Here is a 27,937-nt window from a genome sequence, read left to right as displayed (position 1 = left end):
TCTGACCTCCAAATAGAATTTAATAAGCTTATCCTGACAGCTCGAATCCATCATAAATTCAGCATTTCAAAATTTACATGTAAACAGAGGCTACCTTTACAAACTTTTTGGGAAAAAAAAATTACATCCCTACTTCATCTGATAATGTTGAAAATGAGTTTTTCTTCTCCCCTCTGATTCTTTGCTCATCCTATTTTCTGCCTATTCAGTACATTGCAATGTAAGGGATATTTGATAGGATAAATATCTATTTCCCTTGGACCAGCAGCCATTTGTATTGATATTCCTTTTGTAATTTTACCAAGATTGTCATAAAAGACAGAGTAATGAATGCATGTATTTAAACCTGGTATGCATAATTATTTATGTATTATTTCTTTCATTAGAATACAGATTTGTGGATGGCAGGGACTGTATTTTTGGCTTTCTTAGGATCCCTCTAGAATTAAGTCATAGTTTTGATGGTCATTATAGTAAAACATGAGTGCACTATTTTTATATTTAGTATTGCTTCAAAGAGAATATTTTTAAAATTTCAATCTTCTAAGCATTTTTATTTCCAAGTAATCAGCACCCAAAGATGCTTTCCATCCATTTAAATATAGTTTTCTGAGAAGTAGTGAACAAAGGTAATTAAACAAACAAAAATTCCCTTCACTCCAGTAATTGTCATTCTGTCAATTTTAAAATTCAGCTCTCTGGCAAATGCTAAGAGAAGGCATGAGTGAGTTGCTACATCAAAAGCTTTCTAAATCTGACAGAATTTATGAGAATTAGATATAAAATCTCAGTTTATAGAAAATACAGAGAAAATTTAGTGCTAAATAAAGGGATAAATGACATTCTTCTAGGTCTCTCTCTCTCTCTCTCACACACACACACACACACACACACACACACACTCAAACTTTCTGGCAGAGGAAAATTGATCAAATGTATTTCAAATAATTTCACCAAAATGTTATTTTTTTAAATCTTTGACTGGTAAAATGAATAAAACTTTGTAACCTGTGATCTCTTCCCTGAAGTCCCTGTGTGTTCACACAGACCTGTAGGGTTATAGATGTCAAGCTCTTTTGAGTGGTTGATAAATTTCTTCAGGAAGCTCTTTGGTATTTTGAGCCTTGATTCAATGAATACTATGTTACCAACAAAGGTTATTATCTATAGGAAATCTGTCTTTATTTGGACTTAATTATATACACCTTCCATGATAGTGGCAGACCTCTTTGGCAGAAGCACCTAGATGGCACAGTAGGTAGAGTCCTAGAGTCAGAAAAACTAGAATTCAATCTCACCTCCGATACTAGCTGTGTGATCGTGGTCAAATATCTGAGGAACTGAGGAAACTGAGGAAACTGCCTCGGTTTCCTTATCTGTAAGATGGGGGTAATAATAGCACCTACTTTTCAGGGTTGTTGAGAAGTTAAAATGAAGTAATGTTTATAGAGAGCTTTGCAAATCTGAAAATATTATTAAATACTAGCTCTTATGATTGTTTCTTATCATAAGAAGACAAATTGTCCTTTAATCCATTGTGAGTTAATATATTCTTAATTTGGTTAGAATGATTCTGTCCTGTAGGTCATCCTTGAGAGAACTGAAAACAACAACAACAAAAACAATCAAAAGCAGCAAAAAAAAAAAAAAAAAATAGTTTCCAGACTTTCAAAACTGTGAGTCCAAATTTGAGAAAAAGAATTATGGTCTGCCACCTTTAGGTGTAAGGATTATTAGACCCATTAATGGACAATGAAACTGAGGCCCAGAGATATAAAAATGATTAATTTTAAATCACATATCTAGTAAGAAATATAGCCAAGAGTCTGTGATATCAAATATAATGGATACTCATGCCAGTCTGATCCAATGCATCTTTATAGCATAAGTAGATTTACTAAGCAATGAGGTAACATTGTGAATAGATGGTGGACTTGGAATTATGGTGACTTAAGTTACCCTCAGAAATTTACTAGTTGTGTGATCTTAGTAAATCATTTAACTTCTCTGTGCCTCATTTTCTTTTTCTATAAAATGAGGTGTTGGATATAATGCTCCCATAAGGAAAAGTCCTTTCTATTTCTGAATTTCTATATGACTAAAGATTTCAAAACTTCTTAGCGTAGCAAATATGTTCCATTTAATGAGTGATTTCATTTTATATTTTATTTTGGGTATTCCTCGTCTCAGATATAGAGGTAGGATATGTTCTGATTAGCAAATCAGGGATTATGATTTCTATTATTGTTGTAATTTTTTATTATTTATTTTTAAGGAGGAGAAAACATTATTCATTCAAAACCTTTATATATATATGTATATATATATATATATACATATATATATATGTATATATTAGAAATCCTGGATCTTGATCATTTAAAAGAAGTAAATTGTTCATTTATGTTTGAAAGTGAATTAATCTTTCTGGGTATTGATTTTTTAAATATCTTCAAGATATGTGACCTGGTGATATAAAAGAGCTGATATACCCCCATGAACTAAAAGAAGGATTCACTTATTAGAAGCATCAAGACCATTGGGAAGCATTTTACCAAATTAAAATAGGAATATTTAAAAATGATCCCAAGAAGGAAAAAATGTTATATATTTAAATAGTCCTTCAAAATATGAACTCCTCAGGAGTGTGGAAAGGCAGCATAATTTAGTAAAAAGCTTTCTGGGCATGGAAGCAAGAAAACTTGGGTTCAAAATGTTAGCTCCACCACTTATCAACTGTGTGACTACAGGCCAATCATCACTTCCCTGAGTCTCATGTTACTCACCTCTAAACTGGGGATAATAATATCTATAACATCTATTTCACAGAATTTCTCTATAAATATCAACAGTTATTATTAGTAGACTAATGAAATTAAATTTGAATCAATTTCAATTCTAGATACATTTATTAAATGCTTACTGTGTATTAAAAATAGTAACCTACTTCTGTGATTTAAGAAAAGTCACAAGTCCTCTCCTCAAAATGGTCTTCACCAATAGGTTACCATGAATACACTGAAAAATATCAATTCCAACTGTTGTCCATCAATAGAGTAAAAGTTGCTGGAAGGAAGGAGCTAATCTTTATTGTGGTATACCTTATACTAATGTCTTGTACATCATGGGTACTTTATAAATGTTTTTTGAACTGAACTTTGCAAAAAGATAGTGCTGGACAAAGTGTTCTTTTAATATCTGTGATTGTTCCAGGGAAGTAATTTCACATACATGTGCTATATTTCTCACATCTTCCCATGCGATTGGCACTAAGGGAAGAGTGATGTATGTTTCTGATTGATGTGATATGTAAATTTTAATTTGTACCAAAATCTATTTCTTCCTTCTTTCATATAAACAGAAATATTTAATGGCCAGTGTGATCCACAAAATACTAAAAGATACAGGCAAAGGTCATTAGAATATTGTTTAATTTATCCATCTATATGTTATAAAAAGTAGGATAATAATTGCATGGGGTGAGCCTTGGGATGGAAGCACTATAGTCTGTCTAGAGGAGGGAGGGAGAGGAGAAGGCACTATTTATATCAATAAGATCAGAGAACAATTCATATATCAGAGTCTGGCCTGATACATTCATATCATTATTTTTAAAAAACCCAGAAATAGGACATATTTTTTCATATTTAAAATGTATTCCAGTATAAATAGAAAAAATCCCTTAGTTATGCAACTAGGAAACATAATACATTTTGTACATGCAGTGTATAATGATTGAAGTTTAGTAAGTTACAAAGCAATGGAAAAGTATGCATGTAAAATATCACATACATGAGATACTATTCAAGTTACATAGTTTCTAAGACCACACCTTTGTTATTGTTACTAAGGTTTTAATTTGTGCTTGGTTTTTATGGATGTATTTCATTAAGCAAATTTATTAAAGAATATTTTCTTTATAGTACATAATTTACTTTAGAGCTAGTCTTTATCTAAGTACAACTTTTGAAGTCCTGAAGAGAGAGAGAGAGAGAGAGAGAGAGAGAGAGAGAGAGAGAGAGTGTATGTGTGTGTGTGTGTGTGTGTGTGTTCCAGGAACGTGATCAATAGATAAATTCACTCTAGTAGAACCTCTTTAATGTTGGTGTTATGGAGATAATTCTAACATCTGCCTTAAATATAAATTATTAAATCAAATATTAGCTAGCTAGCATTTAAATAGTACTTAAGAGTTTGCAAAGTACTTTACAAAAATTTTATTTTATCTTTACAACATCCCTGGGAGGTAGGTACATGATTTCTCTGTGTTATAATCCATTTGACATGATAATAACATTATACTGGATTTATCTTTTATTTCTAAAGTTTGCAGATTGCCTATTTGGAAGCTACAAATTCATCCTTTACTCACTTTCCTCTGTTAATTTTGTTATATAGAGGGTGTTAACAGAACAAAGAAAGTGCTTTTTATTTACCATATTCAGTTTCTGAAATGGCATTTTTGCTTTTCAGGTGTGGCTGTCCAACTGCAGACTTTCGATGAGGTTTTGGTATAATTCTGACCTTAGGAATCTGGGGTAGGAATCTCTCTCCATGTGCATGTATACAATTTTTTGAGCTTCATCAAAACAATTCTGTGTGGGTTCTTGAATATTTTTAATGATGGCTTCTCTGGTGGGGCTGTCAATATTAATCTGAAAAATTAAATGACATGAAGGTTCATAGAACATGCCCAAACATTGGCAAATTAAACTTTTAAACCTTTACAATATTTTTCCCAGTATTATTTCTTAGCTACCAAAAAAAAATAATTATGAGACAATGTTTACTTTCTTTCTTTCTTTCCTTTCACTTTTCTTTCTTTCCTTTCTCTTTCTTTCTTTCTTTCTTTCTTTCTTTCTTTCTTTCTTTCTTTCTTTCTTTCTTTCTTTCTTTCTTTCTTTCTTTCTTTCTTTCTTTCTTTCTTTCTTTCTCTTTTCTTTCTTTCTTTCTTTCTCTTGTAAATAACCATGCTCACAATGGAAAAAATACTCACAAATATTAGAACAAAGAAAACAAAAAAAAAAAAGAAAAGAAAAATAAGTAGTTTTTTTTTTTTAACTTTGGTGTGAAGAATAGGGAAATGTTGAGATAAAGGATCCTTAAGGAAAAGGGAAATGAATGATCTTATAGTGATGCTAATAGTCTCTTTTCCTGAATATTAGCAAACAACCTCATTACATGGAGTATGTCCCAAATTGAGAAGAGAATGAGGAGAAGTGGGGGAGGGGAATGAAGAAAGTGGCTTTAGTGAACTAAAGGCTTTTGGGTTATTAGTCAACAAAGTTGGGTTCTGTGGAGAGTTACAATTTTCACATTCTATTCTCAATCCTTGACCCTTTTCAATAGGAACTTCTGTACCACATCCTCTATTCATCATCTAGGACTCCTGTGAATCCCCTCACATTTGATGTTGCACCCCATTCCCACCCTTCATTGCATTAAAAATAGATATGGATAGAGAATAGTACCTTTAGGATTTTCCTCATGACTTGCTAATTTTAAATTTAGGTGGGCAATAGATTCCAGTATCATAAAGACTGGCAAAGTGACAGAACCTTATGGTTTTATAGCTTGAATACACATTGAAGATCTGATTCTGTTCTGATCTGTTCTGATCCCTTTGTTTTTACAAACAAGAAAACTAAGACCAAGAAATGGTCTTTCTAAAATCAAGTACCAAAACTGGATCTTAGATTAGATACTGCAATTCAAAATTCACTGTTTTATCTACCTTATCTATAAGCTTAGATCAATCCACCACCTCTTTGTATCTTCATCATTGTGCAGTTAGTGAGGTAGTAAGAGACTTGTGCTTTGGACCAAAAGCCAGAAGGCCTGAATTTTCATACCTTATTTGTATGATCGTCTCCCTTCTTTTAAAACTTTAATTTTCCCATCTATAAAAATCTAGAACCCAGTTAAAATACATTATTAAAATTCTGGATACTTGAATTAAAGGTTCTTAAGGTTTGTTCTCTCTTTACACTTTCTACCTTGACAATCTCTTATTCATTTCCATGGCTTTGATGGTCACATCTAATTAGGTAATTCCTAAATATGTGTTTTTAACTCTGACCTCACCTCCAACCATCCTGTCTTTCCTCCTTTCTCTGCCAAACTTCTTTAAAAAGTTGCCTATACCAATAACTTGGTTTACTTTATCAACATTAATCTCTTCAATCCTTTCAACCACTTTACTAAAATGACTCCACAATTAATAATATCCTAATCACTAATTTCAGTGAATTGCAGTATTTATTTACATTGATATCTTACAACACTTGACACTCAACCCACTCTTTCAAATGGAAACTCTTTCCTTTCTTGGATTTAGTGGTAACACATACAATTGATTTGATTCTAATCCTTCTAGATACTTCAATACTCTCTTTGTCAAATCTGATATTCTTCCCTCTATACTTCATTTAATACTTTTGATTACCTTCTATTTCTGGATATTCCTCTAGAGTTGTCATGACACTACTGTCTCCTGGTTTTTCTCCTACTGGCCTGACCATTCCTTCTCATTCTCTGTTGCTGGATCATTCATATCACAACCCTTAATTGTGGAGATAACACAAAGTCTTTGTCCTTGTCTTTCTTTTCTTCCATTTTTAATTTTAAACTCTCTCTCTTTCTATCTCCGCCTCTCTCTCTCTCTCTCTCTCTCTCTCTTTCTTTCTCTCCCCTTTCATGTTGATTTGAACATGCATGCATTTAATTCTCATTTGTATGACTCATAAATTATATAATTTATGTAATTTATAAAAATTTATATATAATGAATAAATGTATTAAATAAATTTGTATAAATTTATTTATCCTGTCTCAATATCTTGGTCATCAGTGACTGCTTATTATAAATTTCCAAATGGATGTTTTTAAAATAGCTTAAACATGTCCAAAATATAATACATTACATTTTCCTCCTAAATCCACTCCTTTACTGGATTTTCTTATTTCTGTCCAAAAGTACCATAATTCTTCTATTCTCCTGGGTTCTTAACATCGATGTCTTGTTTTTCTCCCCTCTTTTACACCCATTCATCAACTGATCAATTGCCAAGCCTTGCTTTGTCTACCCACAGAATTCATTTCTTACCTGACCTCTTCTTTCTACTCTTACAGGTATCTCTTTGGTATTTGCATTCATTATTTCTCACTTGGTTTATTGCTTAGCTTTCTAACTGGTCTGACTCCATTTTCTCTACATTCTAATTCATTTTTCATATAGAAGCCAAAGTGATTTTTCTTAAGCACAGATCTGACCATGTCACTCTATACTTAATAAATTCTACTGATTACCTACCCATCCAGAATAAAATGTAAATTACTCCACTGGGCTTTTCAAACCTCTCAATTGCATCCAATCTAAATTTTCAGCCTCATTATATTTCATTCCCCTACTTATGCTCTATAGTTTAGTCAAAATCACCCTTTTTATTTCTCATACTAGAATTTCATCTTTAGTCTCTTATTTTTGAGCCATCTTCTATGTTCACCCCAACCTTTGCTGTTACCTTTTCCCTAACCAGCACTATTGCTTCTGTCCTGGGGCTCTGGGCTTTTCCCTAGTAAGAATTCCTCATATAGCTTTCACAGGGCTTATCATGCTGCCCTTCAGCCATTTTGGGCCACTACCTATGTTAACACACCATCCCTGCCCCACACCTAAACTCAACATTTCAAAAATTGGGTTTTCAACCTTTTTCCTAAAATCTGTTTTTCATTTTGACTTTATTTTTTAATCTACAACACTACCATCTGTGTTATCACCTATGTTCAAAATCTTGATATTGCCACTGACTCATTCCTGACTCTTACCTTTCATTTTCAATTATTTTAAGTTCTATTTAAAGTGTCTTCAATGTCTTATGAATCATTTTTTTACTCTATTGCGTAAAGATGGTGTTACCATATTTATTCAGGCGTTCATTGTGACCTATTTGGACTATTCTAATGATCTATCAACAGGATTTCCTGACTCTATTTATTCTCTATCTAATCCATCTTTCATACTTCTCTAAATTATGCATATTCTATATGAATAAATCTAGTCACATCCCACATCTTCACAAAATTATGCTATGTTATCACTTTGTTCACATCTCTTAACATACCTATCACATTATTTCGCCTTATAAATATTTTTGTGGGTGTCATGTTCATTCACTAAATTGTAGGTTCTATAAGATATTCATTGCCTGAATCTTATCTACATTTTGTATCACTAACTACATTAGGCAGAGAGTTCTGAATATAGCATGTAATTAATAAGTGTTTTTAGCATAGAATTAAAATATAACATAATGATTGCTTAAATAGCCTCATATTGCATAGTAAAGTCATCACATTAATTATAGTAGATGTAATCATTTTGAGGGATTGCAGTGTTAGAATGATACAATGCTATTTGACATCTGTACATGCATAGAGCTACATACGTACTTTTCAAAAGTATTTCCACATCCTAATTTTCGTTTCACAAACATGATGCAATAACTTATGGAATGTTATTTATCTTTTCATTTAGCAGATGAGAGATGTACATAAAGACCTGATGTAATAGAATTAAGGAACTTCAGAGTTGGAAGAGACTCTATAGATCAAATTTTATATGAAAAGAGATTCCTCTTTACAATATATCTAACTTTTGTTTAAATATATCCAAAAGACAACCTACTATTTCCCCAGATAGCCCAATTTCAGGATAGTTCTAATTGTCAGGGAGAATTTTTGTTTTTTTTTTCTTAAATCAAATGCATAAAGCTAATTAACGACAGAATCAGCATCCAGGTTTTTTGATTTTCAGATGCTTTTCCCTCTTTGTTATGCTGTATCCACATAGTGTCTCAGGGAATAAAAGTAATCAAAAGTCTTATTTTTCATAGGTTAAGTTCTTTCTTGTGATATTTACAATTTTTTTAATATCAGAAGAAAAGGATCAGTTACTTGAGAATCTTCCTTTTCATAACCACCATCTTTCCTTCTTAGAGGCATAAATATATTTTCTTGCAATAATTTCAGTTATTATTGGATTATTTATATATCTTTAGTTACTCATATATTGAGAATAATATATGTGATTATTATTACTAAGTATAATATTTACCTCTCTAGGGGATTGAGGTTGAATATAAGTCTTGTAAAGCTTCTTGGCTTTAGAGATTCTGATAAATCGTGATGCACTTTTTTTGTATGTCTCACACGCCAGCCAGAATTTCATGTTCTCCTCACTGTGCTCCATTTTTAAGTATGCTGCATAGATTATTGGACCATCTAAAAGTAATCAATAAATTATTTTCCATGGGTCAATATTAAGGAACAAAATTGAAAAAATATTGAATAAAAATTGAATTAATAGTTTGAATCAAAGGTCTGAAACTCAAGAATAAATAATTTATAGTTTTGAAATATAGATTGATATTGTTATTATCCATGGAGGATCTTTCATCTGGGGCACCCAAATATATTTTGCATGTCTTGTAAGGAAGCTTTAGGTCTTAGATTAAGTCAAACACATGGGTAGCCAAGAGTGGACATAGGAGCCAAGATAGATCAGCATAGTGAAGCAATGTGAAAAATCAGACAAGCACTGAGTTGCTTTTCTCTTTCTTGTTAGCAGCCCTCCCTCCTTTTTACCTCCCAGATTTCATATTTGTTTTGTATTCATTTAATATCTATTTATCTGTAGTTATGTTGTTTCCTTCTCATAGCATATAAGCCTATTGACAGCAGAGACTATTTCATTTTAATTTTTGTATTGAATAAAGTAAAATGTGAATTGTAGATTAGAGTTTCGCATCTCGAGGTAAACTGGAAGATTAAAGCTAATGAAGGCCCCAAATATATAGTCAGCCTTCTGGTGTTAAACTGGGCATCGATTAATACATTAGGAATGGAGTTTTATCTAAGATATAGAGAACATTATTTTTAGAACCAGAAAAGGCAGGTGAACATGCACCACTTATCAATGAGGAAGGGGAAGCAGCTTGTGTGAGAAGCAGTAAAACAGAAAAATAAATAAAATCTTCAGATTATCCTAGAAACCTGAAGGGCAATGTAGAAGGCCTACCTCTGACATCTGGATTTCTCTAGTTCACTTTCCTGACTTTCAAAACTCCCAAGGTTGGAAACTTCACTCCCTGTACTGGATGCTGTGAGTGAAGGAGTCACTGAGATCTCCTTGGTATGAATGAGGTAAAGAGACAGTAGTCAAATCTGACAGGTTTTCAATTCCAACTACTGGCCTAGTAATTTTGTGGCAGATAGAACCCCTTGCACCCTGTACCTCAAAATTATTTTTGCCTTGCCTTTTCCTAGCTAATAGTAAACCTTTCCAAACTTTATGGGTTTCCCAGTTTTCTTTATTTGCACCAGCCTTTATTTTCCACAATGATCTCTTTGACCAATTACTTATATGATGGGATTTTTTAAGGACCTAGGAGTTATGATCTTGCACTTTTTTCTATTTTTCAGTATTTCTTAATCATTTCCAGGCTTCTTCTGATTTTTAAAATATTTTCTTTCATTCCCCCACCCTCTAATTCCTACATTTTGTCATGGTTTCCCTTTCCTAAATTATCTTTGTGATAAATTTCTTTGATTTCCCTTTCCTTTGTTATTTACTCATTTCAGCTAGACAATTCTTTATGACCACATTTGGGATTTTCTTGGTGTGCTCTGCATTTTTCCTTTCTCCACCTCATTTTACAAATGTAGAAATTGAGGCAAACAGAGTTAAGTGATTTACCCAGGGTCACACAGATAATAAATATCTCACAGTGTATTTGAACTTAGGTCTTCCTGACTTCAGTCCTGATGCTCTACCCACTGGGTATGATAGCTGCCCCATCTTCTTTTAGGATATTGAATTTAATATGCTATCACTTCTAGTCTATGATATCTTACCTTCTAAACCAATTTCTTTGCCAGTCAGGGATACATTTATTTATCCTCTGTAATTTTTTGGACTACTTGTTCTAAGAACCTGCCTTTTATCCTACAGGCCTGGTTGGGCAACACAGTATTATAGGTGGCCATCAAGCTTTAAGCTGAATGGAATGGAAGCAGAGTCCCTGAGATGGAGGATTGAGTTGGCAAGTGAGGGCAAAGCAAGAAATCAAGACTCCACCTAGAGTCTAGGGAAGATTCTCAGGATTTAGCACTGGGTATGGTCATAATGCTTTTAATGATATTGGGCAAAGTAATACGCCTTTATTTAGAAACCTCAGCCTCAGTACCATTTTGGTAACCTAAATTGTCTTAATTCCCCAGATAAAGTTCTATCTAACTCCACTAATCAAAAAGCTCCAGTGATTTTCTATTGTTTTAAAGCTAAAATACAAACTCCTTTATTTGGTATTTAAAACTTAAAAAAAAAAAAAAAAAAGCTGACTCCAGTTTACTTTTCCAGATACATTATTCATCACCTTCCTGTATGTTCTCTATGGTCCAGCCAAACTGCTATTTGGTCTGTTTTCCACACAAAGCATTCCATCTTATAGCTCCTAATCATCCTTGACAACTATAATTCAGACTTAACAGCCAAGTTTCTTTTTGTAAATCTATTCACAACATCTAGTCTACTCTCCTTGGAAGGGGACTATTCCTTGAGAGCTACCTCCATGTATTCTCAGTCATCTAACTCACCCAGGCAAGAACCTATAATTTGGGTAGAAGAATTTAGTTCAAAAAAGCAACAGCAAAACCTTTCATTAATAATGATACCTTAAATTAATATATTTTCTAACTCAATTCCAACAATTTTTATTAGGCAGTAATTATATGCTCAAGGCCCTATTCTATAGACTTGAAATACAATTAAAAAATAAAAATCAATCCCTGCTTTCAATGAGTTTACAAGAACAAAAAATTTTTAAAAGGAATTTTTGCTTTTCTTATTTTCAAGAAGTTAATATTCTAGATATTTAAAGTACTAGATTATGAAAATGAAGAATAACTTTCAGATGCATATACTGAGTTAATAGAGGATGGAAATTATTTCATGTTTGTTTTTGAATTCCTAGCACTTTAGTATAGTTCCTAGCACATAATTGGCACTAAATAAATAAGTGTATGTACAGGTGTATTTGTACTAACAGAAGTATACCATTGATATTTAAACTTGCCATCAATAGTTTATAGAACTACCACTGAAGAAACTGCCGCCACCAATTCAGATGGCAATTTTTCTATAACAGAATTTGGAGATTATCTGTGGACCCTGAGAGGTTAATTGACTTGCCAAGCATTACAGAGTCAGTAAAAGCCAGAGCTGAGCTTTAAACTTTGACTTCAGCATCCACTGCTTATCCTTAAGGATTTTTAGTATGGAATCTATTAACTTAAAAGAAAATTGAAAATTGCATTTCAGTATAATTGGTTTCCTTTCTCATCCTATGTATTGTTTCTTAGCAAAACTATCTATGAAAATTTTTTTTATATGAATGACCCTGCTCCAACTTTCTAAATTGTAATTCATATTTGGGGTAAAATCCAATCACTGTGATTTCTATAGGACAAGATAGATCAGACTAATGATCAGAAGTATAAATCATGATTTTGACAATGCCCTAAATAGTCCTGTTCCTAATCTATATTAAATTAAATTAAGGATGCCTATCCCATAGTGGTTAACCAAGTATCTAAGGGTCTATGATTTGCCATCCCCATTAAAGCATCTCCATGAATACAAGGTTTGCCAACTCATCTCATATTTTAAGGAGGGGGAAAAATTACTAACCCACACATGCCAATTTCTTTTAGAAACTGCGAAGAAACTAATTCAGAAAAGTCAGGAAAATTTTCCTAACAATTCAAAGTAAATACAAGAGGCATGGACTATTTTGGGAAGTTCTGGGTCCTGTCTTACTGAAAGTCTTCAAGCAATAACTGATGGTCCCTTATTAAGAATATCTTAATAGAGATGCCCCAACAACTATCTTCTTTTATTTTTGTGTATGAATGGTTGTAGTTCCGTAGTTCAAAGCTTCTTAAAACATGAGTTTAGACCTCATATGGAGTCTTATAATTGACTATGGGGGGGTAGCAAAATTAAAAAGAAGTATTTGATTTGTATACATATTTTATATAACTATATTCTTGGGGTTATGTAAATATTTTTTGGACAAAAAGGGATCATAATTTGAAAAAAAATTTAAGAAACTCTGTCCTACTATGTCTTTTTGTGAGTTTCAGAGCCAAGTGTGTTAAATCTGTATATGAAACAAGTGAAAGAAAGGATCTTTCCGTCTTTTTGTCTGATCTGACAATGGTTTAATAGATTACAATTTGATGTAATCTGTGTATGGAAATAACCAACCTATCAAGTGAAGATGGTTCTCAATTTTGCTAATTAGCACATGTTTGCAAGTGTCTAGGTAGAAGTGAAAAGGTAGTCTGTGGCAATTGTGATAAGTTCTTGTTAGTTCATAATAAGTGGGGGGAAAGATAATTCTGCTTTTAAATTCAATGAATCTGACATTTGGTAAATAACAAAAACATGTAAAATACTGTTCTTAGCACTGAGGACAGAAATATAGGAATGTAAGAATAAATAGCTGTTCCCTTCAGAGAGGGTAGAAAAGGCCTAGGAAGTTACATCCTTGAGGGAAATTAAGCATTTCAGGAGGACAGATTGCACAGAGGTAGGCAGAAAGAGGAGGTGAAGTTTAGGAAATAGCTGGCAAGCTAAAATAGTTGGAATGCACAGTATGCAGAAAGGAGTAATATGTGCAGAGGAATATTGCTTTGGCAGATATTTGAAGCATAGAGGGAGAAAATGGAAGCTGGTAGATCAATTAGGAGATGATTATAATATTGCTGAGAGAGGGGCATAGTCACACAAATAATATGTTTCAGAAGCTGGATTACACTCATAATTCTCCTGATTACAACAATGCTCTTTTTTTCTCTCGTTCTTTCTCTCTCTTTCTTTTCTCACTCTTCCTTCCTTCCTTAATTCCTTTCTTCTCTTTCTTTCTTTCTGAGATTCAGATGAGAAAATAGAAACAACTTCTAAGTGTGACTATGAAAGGGAGAAGAATGGAATAACAATTGAGGAGAATGCAAGGCTAAATTAAACTATTTGTAGGTATGGGAAAATCTAAGCTTCTTTATAAGAGACAGAGGAGGAATGATTAAAGGAGTAATAATCTGAGAGAGATGAGAAAGCATGGAAACAAGCATAAAAATGGAGTGGTAGAATTTGGTGAAGAAAAGAGCCATGTCTTTATCAGAAGCTATAATAAAAGGATACCATAAACTAGATTTTGAGGGATACAATAAGATAGAAGAGGAAAATCATGGCAGATAACATCAATTTTCTCATTAAAGCAGGGACAAAGTCTATCAAATCTTCTGGTAAATAGAGTGAACATATATTAATATTTCAGTGAATCAATGATCTCATTTATCTCTCTCAGTACAGATTGTTTCCCATCCATAACTTCTCAATATGTGTGATACTTGTCCATGTGTTTCCAAGAATCATCTATGAGAAGATTTATATGACAAATTGTCGGATTTCCTCTGGGTCTTTTAACATTTCATAGCTCTCAGAGCCCTATTTTGATTATCCTCCAAGTTTCTCCTTACTTTTAGTATGACAGGGCCACATTTTTTTTTCATTCAAATTTTTTATGTTGTCTTTTATGTGACTTCACCTATTATGATACTCCAATATTTAAAAAGATTTGATTTCATTAGTGTGAGTATGCATTCTACTTTGTTAATTCATGACACCACCATTCCTATAGTAGTCTGTATGACTTGCTATGAGCAAAAAAAATCAGCTAAAGAAAATTATCCTTTTTTTAAAATTAGAATGGTTCTTAGTAGTATCCTAAATTCAATACTTGATCAATAATTTGATCTTATGCATTTTCAGAGAGGGAAAGGTCCTATAGGGACAAAAATATCTATGACAACTCTTTTTTGTGAAAGCAAAAAATTGGAAATGAAGGGGATGCTCACTAATTAGGGAATGGCTAAATAAATAGTGGAAATAAATTGAAAAGTCATAGGCAAAATTTTGTTCAAACTGATTCAGAGTAAAATAAGAAAACTAGAACACTTTAATAACCTCAATATTGTACAAACAATTTTGAAGACTTATATTACATATATTATATCATTTGATCCTCACAACAACCCTGGATAATAGGTGCTATTATATTGCCTCCATTTTATAGTTTAGGAAAATGAGTAAGATAGTTGTTAAATGACTTGATTTAAGACACATGGCTTTAAATATTTGAGATATTTGAATCCAGCTTTTCCTTACTCTAGGTCCAATTACCTATCTACTGAACCGTCTAGATTTCTATGTAAATCTGCATAAGATGAAGAAGAATGAATTAAGCAAAACCAGAAGAACCACATATATAAATAAGAGCAATGCTGTAAAAACAAACAGTTTTAGAAACTGTAAGAACTCTGATTAATTCAATGACCATGCATAATTCTAAAGGATTTAGGATAAAGTCTGCTACCAATCTTTGGACAGAGAGGTGATGGATTCAGAGCATATGATGAGTCTCTGTTTGCTTAACCACATGATATTTGTTACAAGAAATTTGGTTTTTCATTTTTTTTTCATCAAATAATATCACAGGGAGAAATTAGATTTCTGTTAAATAAAAAATAATTTTCTTTAAACAATATAAAAATAAAAAAGACCTTGCAATCTGGTGGCATGCATTCTAATGTACAAGGAGCCTTAATATAAAAATTCAGTGTAGAATAGAGAACATTAATGTACTATTCTAAAGGAAGAGAAACTAACCAGTGAAACTGCTATTTTGGGTCTGAATTAGATAAAAAAAGAGAGAAAATGATTACTGATATAGAAGTGATAGTAACTCTAGGAGAAGTGACTAGTCTATTTCAATGTTCATTAGAGAAATGAGAGGAAGGAGGATATAGCCTGATGTGCCCTTATGATTTGGGGAGATTGGATTAAAAACAGTTTGGAAAAAGGATAGATATAATACCATGACCTAAAATCATTCAAGGAAGATTGACCAAAGTGGAATGGAAAGATCTTAAGAAATGAATTCTGACAATAGAAAAATAAATTATTCCAAAGAACAATAAGAAAGAGTACACATCTATAGGGACCAATGTAAATATACATGCAACTCCTCAATCAACTGATATGAAAGAAAAAAGCTCAAAATATCCAGAATTGTAAACAAAAGACAAATAACTGAAGATGATTACAAAAGAGTCAGAATACTGTCAGGATTGATTTTAGCTTAAAAGTGGCTGCTTCAAAAGTGAATCTTAAAAACAAAAACATATTTTGTTTTGTATTAAATGTAATGGGGGAATGGCCAATGAAGACCCAATCACTGGAGAATGGCCAGCTATGCTCTTCCTAATGGATTATACAGAGTATGCATAATATTTTCTGCCTGCTGTCAAACTAGTGAGTGGATCTTTATGGGGTTGCTTTCCAGCTGTGATTAAAGGAGAAGTCATGAGTCATGTGATGATGAATTGCTATCTAGTTAGCTGAAGTGCAAGAAGAATTAATCACTGAAGACAATGGTAGCCCAAACTAAATGTACATACAACAAATTCTCTTCTTTGAGCAACTAAATGTGCATACAACAAATTCTCTTCTTTGAGTGCTTCTGCGTGATGAGGATTACTTACTATAAAATATCTGCTGAGGGAGCTGTTTCCTTATCAGTTGCCACAAGCACATGATTTTTTTTTTGTTTGTTTGTTTTTCTTGATCTTAGGGTGACTAGGTGTCTGGAGATTGGACTTGTTGAGTTTTGAAAGGAAGAGTCATCAGAGAGATCTTCAATGGAGTCAGTAATAGAGGCCATTGGAACTGGCAGCAAAAGTATCTAAATCCACTAAAGTATCAGCCCTAAGGAGGGACCTGATTGATTATCTTATCAAGTAATGCATCAATAAATATTTATTACATGTCTACTGTATGCCAGATGTTGTGCTAAGCACTGGGGATGTAAAAAGAGGCAAAAGACAGTTTCTGCTTTCAAGGAGCTAAAAATTGAATGGGGAGGTAACATGCAAACAAATATCTCTCTCTCTCTCTCTCTCTATATATATATACAAACATGTGTATATATGCACACAAATATATACACATATATATACATATGCACATATTATATATATATATATTATATATATATATATATACATAAACACATACATATGTCTCAAACTATATGCAGGATAAATATGAAATAATTAGTAAAGGAAAGGCACTAGGATTAAGAGGGGTCAGAAGTAGGTTGATCTAGCACTGAGTCATACACTTGGAACTAGCATAACTGAGCAAGGGAGTGCCTCACCTTGAAAAAAATCAATGTGAATTTTAAGGGATGAAAAACGCTGAAGGCAAAAGTAAAAATTTATCCGTAGGCCATACATTCTCTCTATACAATTGAACTTCCCAAATTTGAGTCCATTTTCCCTAGCAGGTGAATGTATACAAAAGGGAAAGTATACTTCTAGCTTGAGAAATATTTTCATCACCTTTGTCCTTGCTATATTTTTTCAATAACTACTCTTTTTATTAAACCTAATTAGCACCAAGTGTTTAATTAATATTATAAGGACTATACCAGATGGAAGGTTGTAAGTGATAGTATTACACAGTGCAGTAATCCCTCAGTGTAATTTGGAAGAGTGAACTCAGAAAGGATTCTATGATTAAATTATAAAGGAGAAAAGAAAAGATAAAAGTAGGAATATGTAGTTTATGATGTGTAAACTAATGACGATAGATGGTACAGAGAAGTCAGAATTATTGTATTCTGGTTCTGTTTAAGCTACCAATAAAAAGTGATCTTTGGATTTGGAAGGATAGGATAAAAATTGCTTGCAAAAATTTGAAATGGCATAAATTAGTAAGAATATATATATATATATATATATATATATATATAGCTATATTCAATGGATTCATGTCAACAGAATTAAGCAAACTGCATCTCATGATTGAGCTAGTTCTGATCCACTGTTAATAATTTTTAAACATTCATGAAGAATAGTTTAGGGGTTAGATTTAGGCAAATAATTTTCCAGTTTTCAAAAAGGGAACTTTATATAGAATTAGCCAGCGATCTTGGACTTTGATTCTTGTCAAAATTCTGGAAAACATAATTAAAAGAATGATTTGTTTTGAAAAGTAATTGATGACCAGTACAACCAGATGACCAGGTACTTAATGAGCTATCATGAGTTCATTGAGAACAGGCCACATCATGCTATTCTCATTTCTTTTTCTGGCAGAATGTTATACTGGTAGATCAATTACAGATGTATTTCTCAGTTTCAAGTAATTTGATGTCTCATTATTTCAAATTGCCCATTTATTATTATTATTAAAAAAAAACACTGTAATCCTTCTGGTTACTCAACTTTTCAACCTTGAAATTAATGATTCTTCCTTCTACCTCAACCCTTATATACCAGCAATTGCAAAATCTCACTGTCCTATCTCCACACTATCTTTCAAATCTATTTGTTCTCTCCAGTCTGACTTTTTCTGTCTTTCATCATCTCTTACGTGGACTATTGCAAATATTCTAATTGGTTTTCTTGCCTCCAGTCTTTCCCATTTCCAATCCAGTTTCTAAGCAACTGACAATTGGTATTTCTAAAACAAATATGTGATCATGTTATCCTCCTCCATTCAAAGATATTCATTGTCATTGTATCTTACTACATCTAAAATAAAATTCAAACTCATCAGCATAGTATTTAAAGTAATCCAAAAGCTGATTTTTACTTTTGTCTGCAGATTTCTGATTCCAAGTCCTGTACTCTATCCACTACAACAATATATGGAGGCTACAGAGTCAGATTTAGTCTCATTATATGGACAACCTTATTATTATTTAGATCTTTCCAAAATTAGAAATGGCTACTTTACAGAAGTAATGCATTTCATAGCCTGGAAGTTTTCAAATGAAGGCACTAACACTATAGTGACATTAAACACTTTCATATCTTGCAATGTCCTAGTCTCATCCTTATGTACATCAGTTATCATTGCATCACATGGATACTGAAGACATAATAGAAAATTACACTGTCATTACATTGCTCTGTAATAGTTACCTTTTAGAAGAAATTCTCAAAAAACTTTCTAGATTTTTCACTTGTCTGCTTTTTTTCCAAAATGTAATCCAAATTTTTGTTAAAATTTCAATTAAAATCAAATTCAATTTTTTTTTCTTATTCTTTACACTATATATGTGAGATCTAATTGTGGTTGTTTCACTTCAATAAGTATTTATTTGTGGTTAGCACTGTGATAAGGGTATGTGATTCTAACTGTAAAAAATAGAGTTGTCCTAAAATATGCGTGGGAGGCTCTTCTAATAAAAATAACAGCCCAAATACTAATCTTTTTTATCTTATTCCTTTGATTGTTTTTAATGAAAAAGTAAGTCAAGTGGTACAGAGTGTTTAAATTTATAGATTTTATTTTTCATTTATTTCTTTAGACCAGATCTGTGATTTTTTTCAGTATAAGCAATTTCTAGGGATGGAAACTCTCTATCAAAGCAGATCAGTAAGTCATTTGTAGGCTAGAGACTTAAATAGTTGTCCAAGGCACTAACTTAAGTAATTTGTCCTTGATTGCACTGAATGTTTTAGAGGGAGAATGTGAATCCCTAATTCCAAGACCAGCTGTGGCTTATTCTAACTCTCTGATTATTTAATAATAAATGAAATATTATGTTAAATAGGAATTGAGTAACAAGAATTTTAAATTCACATTTCTTTTCAAATAAGCAAATGGGGTTACCTAGACAAATACACCATTTAAAAATTCAGTAAACTGAAATCCATATTACAAAATTATTTGAGATCATTAGTTCAAAAAATGTTAATCTGAAACCATATCTTTGCTCTGCCCCAGATTTACCACTATAACCTGTATCTTGCAACATTTCTGACAGTTATGGTTAAATGTACACCCTCAGTGAAAAATTGATTTTCTTCACATTGCTTCACAATGAAAGGAATTCTAGGTTAAGTTTCTGGAATTTTATATGGCAAGATGAAGAAGTCAGTTTTTAAGCTGAGGAAAAAGCTTTTTTTTTTTTTTTTATAAGAAAATTGAGGAAAACAACAAAATTAAAATAGATGTATCTATAAAAAAAAGTATAGTTAAAAATGTGCCATGTTGGTTATCTGTATTACACTAATAATAAGATAGCAAAAATGAAATTTTCAACATTCACATTCAAATCTTTCAAGAAATTTATTACCAAATTAAGATACTGAAATAATTTTTTTCCTTTAAGCAGTTCTAAAGAAATCTAAAACAGGCACTTTATTAAATGACAAAGTTCATTACAACTATACTATTCTATTACTAAAAGGACACACTATGGTTTTGGAAAATTTGGAATCTTTTGATAGTTTAATTGAATTTAATTTTCCTAGTAATGACCTAAATTGTATATCTTCATGAATATTTTATTCAGTTTAATTGTATACCCAAAATTATTCAATGAATCAAATTGCTAAAAACTGTTTAGACAAAAACTAATAACTGACCTAAATTCTTTCTGAATCTTAGGTAGAAAAAAAATAATTCAAAATTACTATTCAAGATAATAAAAGTGTATCATATCACAATTACCTTAATTTGTGGTTTTACTCACAAAATCTCAAATCAACAATGTATTTTCCTCTCATATTGGCTTATATGATATGTGGAAACATTCCATTGACCTAAAAATAAAATAAAACAAAAATAATGCTAATAAAATAGGTCATTGAGTGCTTCCTGGAGAATGCATACTTGGCAACAATTTCTACAAATACCCTGGCTTAGGGTTTAAGCAAATGAGTTTTCCAGTTCATAAATGCTGGATTATCATTAGCTTTATTTTAGGTTCATTGACTCTTTTGAGTGATTGTTTGAATAATTTTATGTGTGAATATTTTCAAAATTCCTGCTTCATCATTTTGTGAGTTTTGTAATTATATTTGGTGAAGCATGCCTTTATCATTCTTACATACATTTTTCCTTCTTCCTCTTTCTTCTTAAAGGAACTTTATGTATAAATTTGAAAACCCAAGTAAAAGGTAAAAACCTTGTTTTTGTTAATCACTTAAAAGATTTTTTAAAGTATTTAGTATGTTTAAATCTTCCTGTGAAGATGTCAAATGAAAGTTTATATGGATGCCTGCAATGTCAGTAATGTTCATTTTATCATTTATATTTACTTGAATTTACTTGAAAATGTTATATTTATATAAACCTTAAATCCTTATATTTAGGTCTTTTAAGATATAGCATAGGGAGTTTAGAATGTTTTCCTATGTTGTATTGTGAAAAGGGGATTGGATTTATTCTATTTCACCCTACAGGGAGTACCAGAAGCAATGGGTGAAGTGGCAAAGGTGAAAAATTTTGTTTAATATCAAGGGACAAAAAGAAACTTCTTATCAATTTGAATTATATCAAAATGTAAAATAATGCCTTGGGAGATACTGAGTTCTTCTCTAGGAAGACAATCAAGCAGAAACTAGATAACAACATGCTGGGTTTGTTGTCTGATGAATCTTCCTGAGTGTGGGTTAAACTAGATGGGTACTCTCATATAAAATTCTATGATTCCATGTGATTCTATGTCATTAATCTTGTATTAAAGAAGAAATAAAATTCTTAATAATTTCATTTATCTATTCTAATACCAAATTAAAAGCAAAAAACATTTTATCTGCAGCAAAATATAACATTTTTGTTATTTAAAACTACTGGTACCTATTTAAGATTACACATAACATAAAAGAATGGAGTCATTCCATATAATCAAGGTCAACAGATAAAAATGAACCCTCAAAATTATCCTCAACTAGAATCAATGTGACTTTTAAAACCTTGAAACATCTGGAAATGGCTGATTTTCAAAATAGTTTTAGAATGATTTACTGAAAATATCTCTTTATCTGACACACACACATACACATGCACACACACTCATAGAACACAAAAAAGAACATACTATATCCTGAAGCTGCAGGATTTTGTTATTGTCCAATGAAAAACTTCATTTACTATTGGAACTTTGCCAAAAAAATAGATCTTACTATTGATGATATGAATTTCATTTTCAGCAAGCTCAGCCTAGACCAGACAAAAGATCAATGTCTTCTAACTTCTTTTTTATTCGTAGAAGAAATCAGTCCACTCTTTCAGCAAAAGTTTCTGTGTCCCAACGTGAAAAACTGGGAATCAACAACTACTAGTCTTTGTTTATATAAAGTAAGCATTCAGCTATAAGGCATTTAACAATCATGTGCAGTCTGATACTTACGGATGTGTCTTGTACAGAACATGTTGTTTAATTGCTTCTACTTCAAGAAATATTCATGGAGTCAAGTTTTGAAATTCCATGAGACAAGCAGGCTCTTCTTTTATTTTTCTCCCACCTCTCTGAAATACCTTTTTGAACACACTAGACTACCGCATGAATGCTCTGTTTTTTCCACACACAATCCACATGCCTGTATTCTTCTGTATCTATGCAAAGTGAAGCTTTATTGAATATGAAAAGTAGTTCTGCAGGAATCTGATATATCACTGATAAAAGAACTTTCATCTAACAAGATCAGACCAGCTGAAATGGTCAGATTATCACAAGCAATAGATAAAAAACTTTAAAAAGTCAGATATTTTATGAGTAATGTTTTATATCTTCTAAACTTATGAATTGTGCATCTAAATGTTAAATCCTCTTTTGAAAACATAATGAAACATGCTTGAAGACGTGCCAAGTGCTGCCCCCCATTTTCTGTATAACCAGTACTTATCACAGAATATTAAGGAATCTTATAAAATTAGATGATTAATTACTTAAACTGTAGACTTTTAAAATGTTTTCTCAAGTTTCTTAGAATATTTGTAATCACTAAATGTTTCAATGATTGAAACTTAAATTTATATGTCCTAAATCTGAAAATACTTTGCAAAAAAAAAAAAACAAAAAAAAAACAAAAAACAAAAACCCAACAATCCAAACTTTATATATGTATAAATTTAAGTGTTGGATTTTTTCCAAGATAATTTTAAAATTAAATATATGAGTATGATATGAAGATGATAGGACCTTAGTTTTATAAAGGAACCTGAGTTATCTTGTCTAATCTACTTAAAGCAAGATTCCTTGAATCACAGACAATTCTCACTTTTCACTGATTAGCAGACTCACAATTTTGAGGGGACCTTAAGGATAACATAATCTGATCTTCCCAATTTAAAGATAAGAAGATAAAAATTGAGAGAGGAGATGAATTTATTTAAGGTCACATGAATGTACAGATGGAATTATACTCCAAGTCTCCTAATTCTTAGTCTGGTAGCTATGTCACAATGTCATATAAATTGGTAGGTTTGCTGGGGGCCAGTCCAATCTTTTCTTGAATATTCAGTGACAGAACGGCATTTTCTTAGGGAGGTGGCCTTTCTTGTATTTTAAGATATCTCCTATAGTTTCAGTTCTCCCTTATTCTGAGCTAAAGTCTGCCTACTGAAATATCATTCCATTAGCTCTAGTTCTGCCTTCTGTAACTGTAACAAATTGTCTAAACTTTCTTCCATATGCAAACTGCTGAAATATTTGAAGAATCTCCATGTTTCTATGCAGTCCTCTCTCCTTCAGCTTAATCTTCACCTTTTCTTTCAGTTCTTCCTCATGTTTCTTATCTTCCAAACATTTCAACAATTTGCTTTCCTTCTATCTGCTCTTTGTTTGGGTAATATCTCAAAATTTTATGCCCAGAAATGAAAATAGTTTTCCTGGGGAAGTCTCTCAGTACAAGAAAATTGATGCTGTCTTGATCTGGACATTCTGGTTCTTAAAAACAAACAAACAAAAATCCCCCAACAAAACAAAACAAAGCAAAATCTTACACGCTATAATGGGAAGTACAATAGACTAAAAGACAGACAATTTGAGTGGTAGTTGGTAGTCTTGACTTCATCTTGGCAGTTAAAATTATTGTCTACTCTACTAAATCTATTCCTCTTTTCAACTTCCTTATTTTTGTTGATGGCAGCACCATTCTCCTAGCTCAGTAAATTTTGAAACTTTCCTCTTTCTCTTATTCTACTTCTAATCAGTTTACAAATTGACCATTCTATTTCTATAACATCTCTGGCTTCTCACACAGACACCTTCCTTATTCTAATTGCATCTTTTCACTCACACAGGCAATTATAATCTCTCACTTGGATTGTTAAAATACCCTTCTGCTGATCCCCATGATTCTAAAATAATATTCCTAGACTTTTGGTTAGATGGAAATGAGAGGTCTTTAGAAATCTTAGATTGACAATATTTATCACAAGAATAGAAATATGGCTGTGCAACATTTTAACAAGAGCTAGCAGGGAAAAGATAGGGTAACCAAAAAAGAATAGCCTCTCAGAAACTGCAGAGGGACAATAAAAACAAATAATTAACCAGAAAAATCTAATACATTGAATAAGTATTATGAGTTAAAAGAAAAAGAACAGAGAGAAAAAAGATGATTAGAGAAACAAACTTGGAATTTTTACAAGATCAACAAAATTGAATAATAAACAATGTAGGGGGAATTACAGTAGGAATTGGGGATAGTAAAAATAAAATAGATTTGACCCTCGCAAAGAAGTGCTATCTTCAGTAAAAGAAAAAATTGCAAAAAAAAAAAAAAGGGAACAAGACAAAATGATAATGAAACTTAAAAGCATGTAGTGATCTGAAGAAAATTTAAATAAAAACATTGAATTAATGAGAAGTAGAATTATTCTTTTGTATTTGTTGTGTTGGCTATAAAAGAGTAGTCTAAATTAAGAATGTATGATCCAAACAAAGGCAAAGGAGTATATGTTTTAGTCAAGTTACTTTTATTTACTTCAATCAATAGATATGTTCTTTGTTATTCTGTTCAATTACTTCATTCTATTACTTAATAGGAGAAAAACCCCTAGTTTCATTCTTACAAAACACAATGGAAATCATCTAAGTTCTAAAATATCCTAAGTTCCTTGAGAGATGCAATAACAATGTCACACTCAAAGTCACATTCAAACTATCTGAAATAATCTTATGATAGCAAGATGGCAGGAAAACTAATTATGAATCAGAGTTCTGAGGGATAGTGGTGCAAGGAGCTATGCAGTACTGGCTGGGACAAGAGACCACCTTCTGGACAAGTTATTTTTTTCTGGGCTCCAGGAAGCCAGAGACTCATAATGTAGTTACACTCAGATTTCTAATCATTATCAGAGTGGGCTTTCCTGATTCTGTTCTGCCTTGGCTGAAACTAAGTTTCTGCTACAGCAATCAGCCATTCTTTCATGATCAAATGGTAAAGTGGGCTCAGCATGACTCACTTTTAAGGGAAACTTGACCAATCAGTTCCTATCCTGATATAATATATGAATATATTGATGTCATACATGAGGGTAATAATTCAAGATAAACAGATCTGGCTATTTTGACTAGTACAAAAATGTCATTTGGTCAAGGTTATCATGCATGTTCATCACTAAGTATTAGGTTGTCAGACTTACACTTTCAAGTTGTTTACATATTCATATTCTTGTTATATATATATATGAATGTATATATGTATATATACCCATTACAAATTCATGAGGAAGCTATTAATATCAAAAGTGCTATTATGTCAAGCATACCAGCCGAAGCAGAATGAGTAATTAGTTAAAAGAAAAAAGATGAAAGGATAATTCACCTAAAAAAAAGTTTGCTCTTTATAAGCATAGATGACAGAAGAATACATGGCAAAAAATGGAAGAGAGAATTTAAGCGCCCTCAGGTTCCCTAAAAAATCTTTCAGACTACCATATTATAGGAAATTATACACTAAAATTTCCCAAAATTATTGGGATCAAGACAAACCAAAGATTAGCAGAATTGATTGAATATATCACTAGCTATTAATGTTAGATTCAATTCATGTAGACACAGTTATCAAACTCTAGAGTAACAGTGACAGAGAAATAATCTTATAAAGAAGAAGAAAACTATTGCTTACTTATGGAATAGAAATTCAAATATTCAAAATCATTTATCCAATATGAAAACAATAAAAATTAAAATGTTAGGTACAATATTATCCATATTGAGTCATGAAGTTGGATATAACTAAAACAACTGAATAATAACTTCCAGATATCATGGACCTGATTCTGGAAACTTATCTTAAGTATAAGTATTATTTGGGATTTAGTGCAAAGGTGATTTTTTTTTTTGGTTATTCATACCTTTGGGGAGGGACATAAATTTGAATTTTTAGGATATTGCATCTATCCACTGATTGAAAATTCCAAGAATGTAGAAGATAATGAAGTAAAACCTAATAAAAAATAATGTCCAGAAGGGCTGATGTTAACTGAATTGCTGGGAATTTTACATATAGAACTCTGTGAACTTTATTAATTATTCTCCATTATGTACTCAGTTCTTAGTTGGTGAGCTAGAAGAGTGTTTTAGAAATAACTACAAGGTTAGATGCCACTGAAAAGTAGACTTCATATACACACATTTATAAATAAAGGAAGGAATGAATTTAACTATGCTTACCTAGTCTAATTTACCCTTAGTGGGCATAGTCAAGCCCTCTAAAAGTTGATTAGAGAAAGGATATTCCATTCTGTAAGAAATTGTCACCTGCTAACTTGCAAAATGGGAGAAGCCCCAGGGAGCCTCAAAACCCCCTGAATCACTATGTCCTGAAAGTGGGGAGTTTAACATCAACCAGCCTTCAATTAGGAATCTTTTCTCTCCCTCCTAATATCAACCACTCTCAATCCCCAATTCTAGGTTCCTAACTTTCTTCCCTTGATTCCTGGTATTGCTATATATACACACACATACATGCATACATATTTAGTTATATATATATATATATATATATATATATATATATATATATATATAGTCTCTACTTGGAGAGCAGGCAATTAAATGTGTGTATACACACACATATGTTTGATTGTATGAGAATTTGGTATTACAAATTTTCCTGAGTCATTATTAAGATACTCTGCATCATATCATATGAGCTTTCTCAGTTTTCTCTGAAACTACCTCTGTCTTCATTTCTTCAAGGTGTCCATCTTTGTCCATCTACCAATCACCTGTGGCTTCAAGAAGCTGTACCATGCACATTAGCCATTTCCCAATAAACCATTTTGGCAGACGGGCTAAACCACGTTTAGGGCAACCCATGGGTCTCAAACCCAATCATGAATTAGGCAGTTATCTACCCCAAGCATGTAAAGACTTCCTCTGGTGGAATGGGTGGATTAGAACAATTTATTCCAATGACCAGATGAAACAATCAGATGTGAAACACTTAGAGTTTGGTTAGACAATGAAGACAGCAAGGTCATCCATTTCATCTCAAATCATCACCAGTTGTCTTGACTCAGTTCTGCCACTGGACAGTGATAACTCTGCTAGAGACAGTGAGGTTGACATCTTCCTGCAACTCTGTCTCACTTAAATCCAATTTTTGCACAAATTAAAAGACAACACTTCATTACATTTATACCCATAATTTATTCTTCCATTTCCCAATTGATGTATAAATCTTTTGCTTCTAGGTTTTTGCCATCAAAAAAAGAACTGCTAGAAATATTTCTGTACATATTTTGTACTCATTTTATAGACATATAAATAATAATCTTTTATCAACATGTGATCTTATTCCTTGCTTTATGTCTATACTTTTTTTCCCTCTAATTAAATTGTTAATCTCTATGTGTAAAGATTTTGTCTTATGTTTCCTTTTAGACTCTGCAAAGAATCCACTATGATATTCAGGACTTGAAGACAGGATCTCAACAAATACCTTTTGATTAATCAATTGGTTAATTTTTGGAGCAACTGTTTTTAAATGCTCTGAA

The 27,937-nt window shown here is 32.0% G+C and overlaps 1 protein-coding gene across 1 annotated transcript; it reads right to left on the bottom strand.

Moving 5' to 3' along the window:
- RGS13 (regulator of G protein signaling 13) lies at nucleotides 1-27,257 on the bottom strand. The gene is made up of 3 exons (XM_003767538.3): nucleotides 27,167-27,257; nucleotides 9,116-9,282; nucleotides 1-4,655 (listed from the first exon to the last, which is right to left on the bottom strand). Exons 1-3 carry the CDS (start codon nucleotides 27,255-27,257, stop codon nucleotides 4,470-4,472), a joined length of 444 nt encoding a protein of 147 aa, XP_003767586.1. The 3' UTR covers nucleotides 1-4,469.
- Nucleotides 27,258-27,937: the final 680 nt, after the last annotated feature.

This window comes from Sarcophilus harrisii, chromosome 4 (assembly GCF_902635505.1).
Source record: "Sarcophilus harrisii chromosome 4, mSarHar1.11, whole genome shotgun sequence".
In the NCBI taxonomy this organism is placed as follows: Eukaryota; Metazoa; Chordata; class Mammalia; order Dasyuromorphia; family Dasyuridae; genus Sarcophilus; species Sarcophilus harrisii.
The sequence above is the reverse complement of the archived record's forward strand: the minus strand, read 5'-3'. Positions and strand labels throughout refer to the sequence as shown.

Excerpts from the sequence above, each read along its gene's own strand:
- RGS13 (XM_003767538.3), bottom strand. The coding sequence starts at position 27,257 with ATGGGTTGCCCTAAACGTGGTTTAGCCCGTCTGCCAAAATGGTTTATT. Across the intron at positions 9,283-27,166 it reads ACAGCTTCTTGAAGCCACAG|ATGGTCCAATAATCTATGCA; the intron begins GTGATTGGTAGA and ends GATTACTTTTAG. Across the intron at positions 4,656-9,115 it reads AACCTCAATCCCCTAGAGAG|ATTAATATTGACAGCCCCAC; the intron begins GTAAATATTATA and ends TTAATTTTTCAG.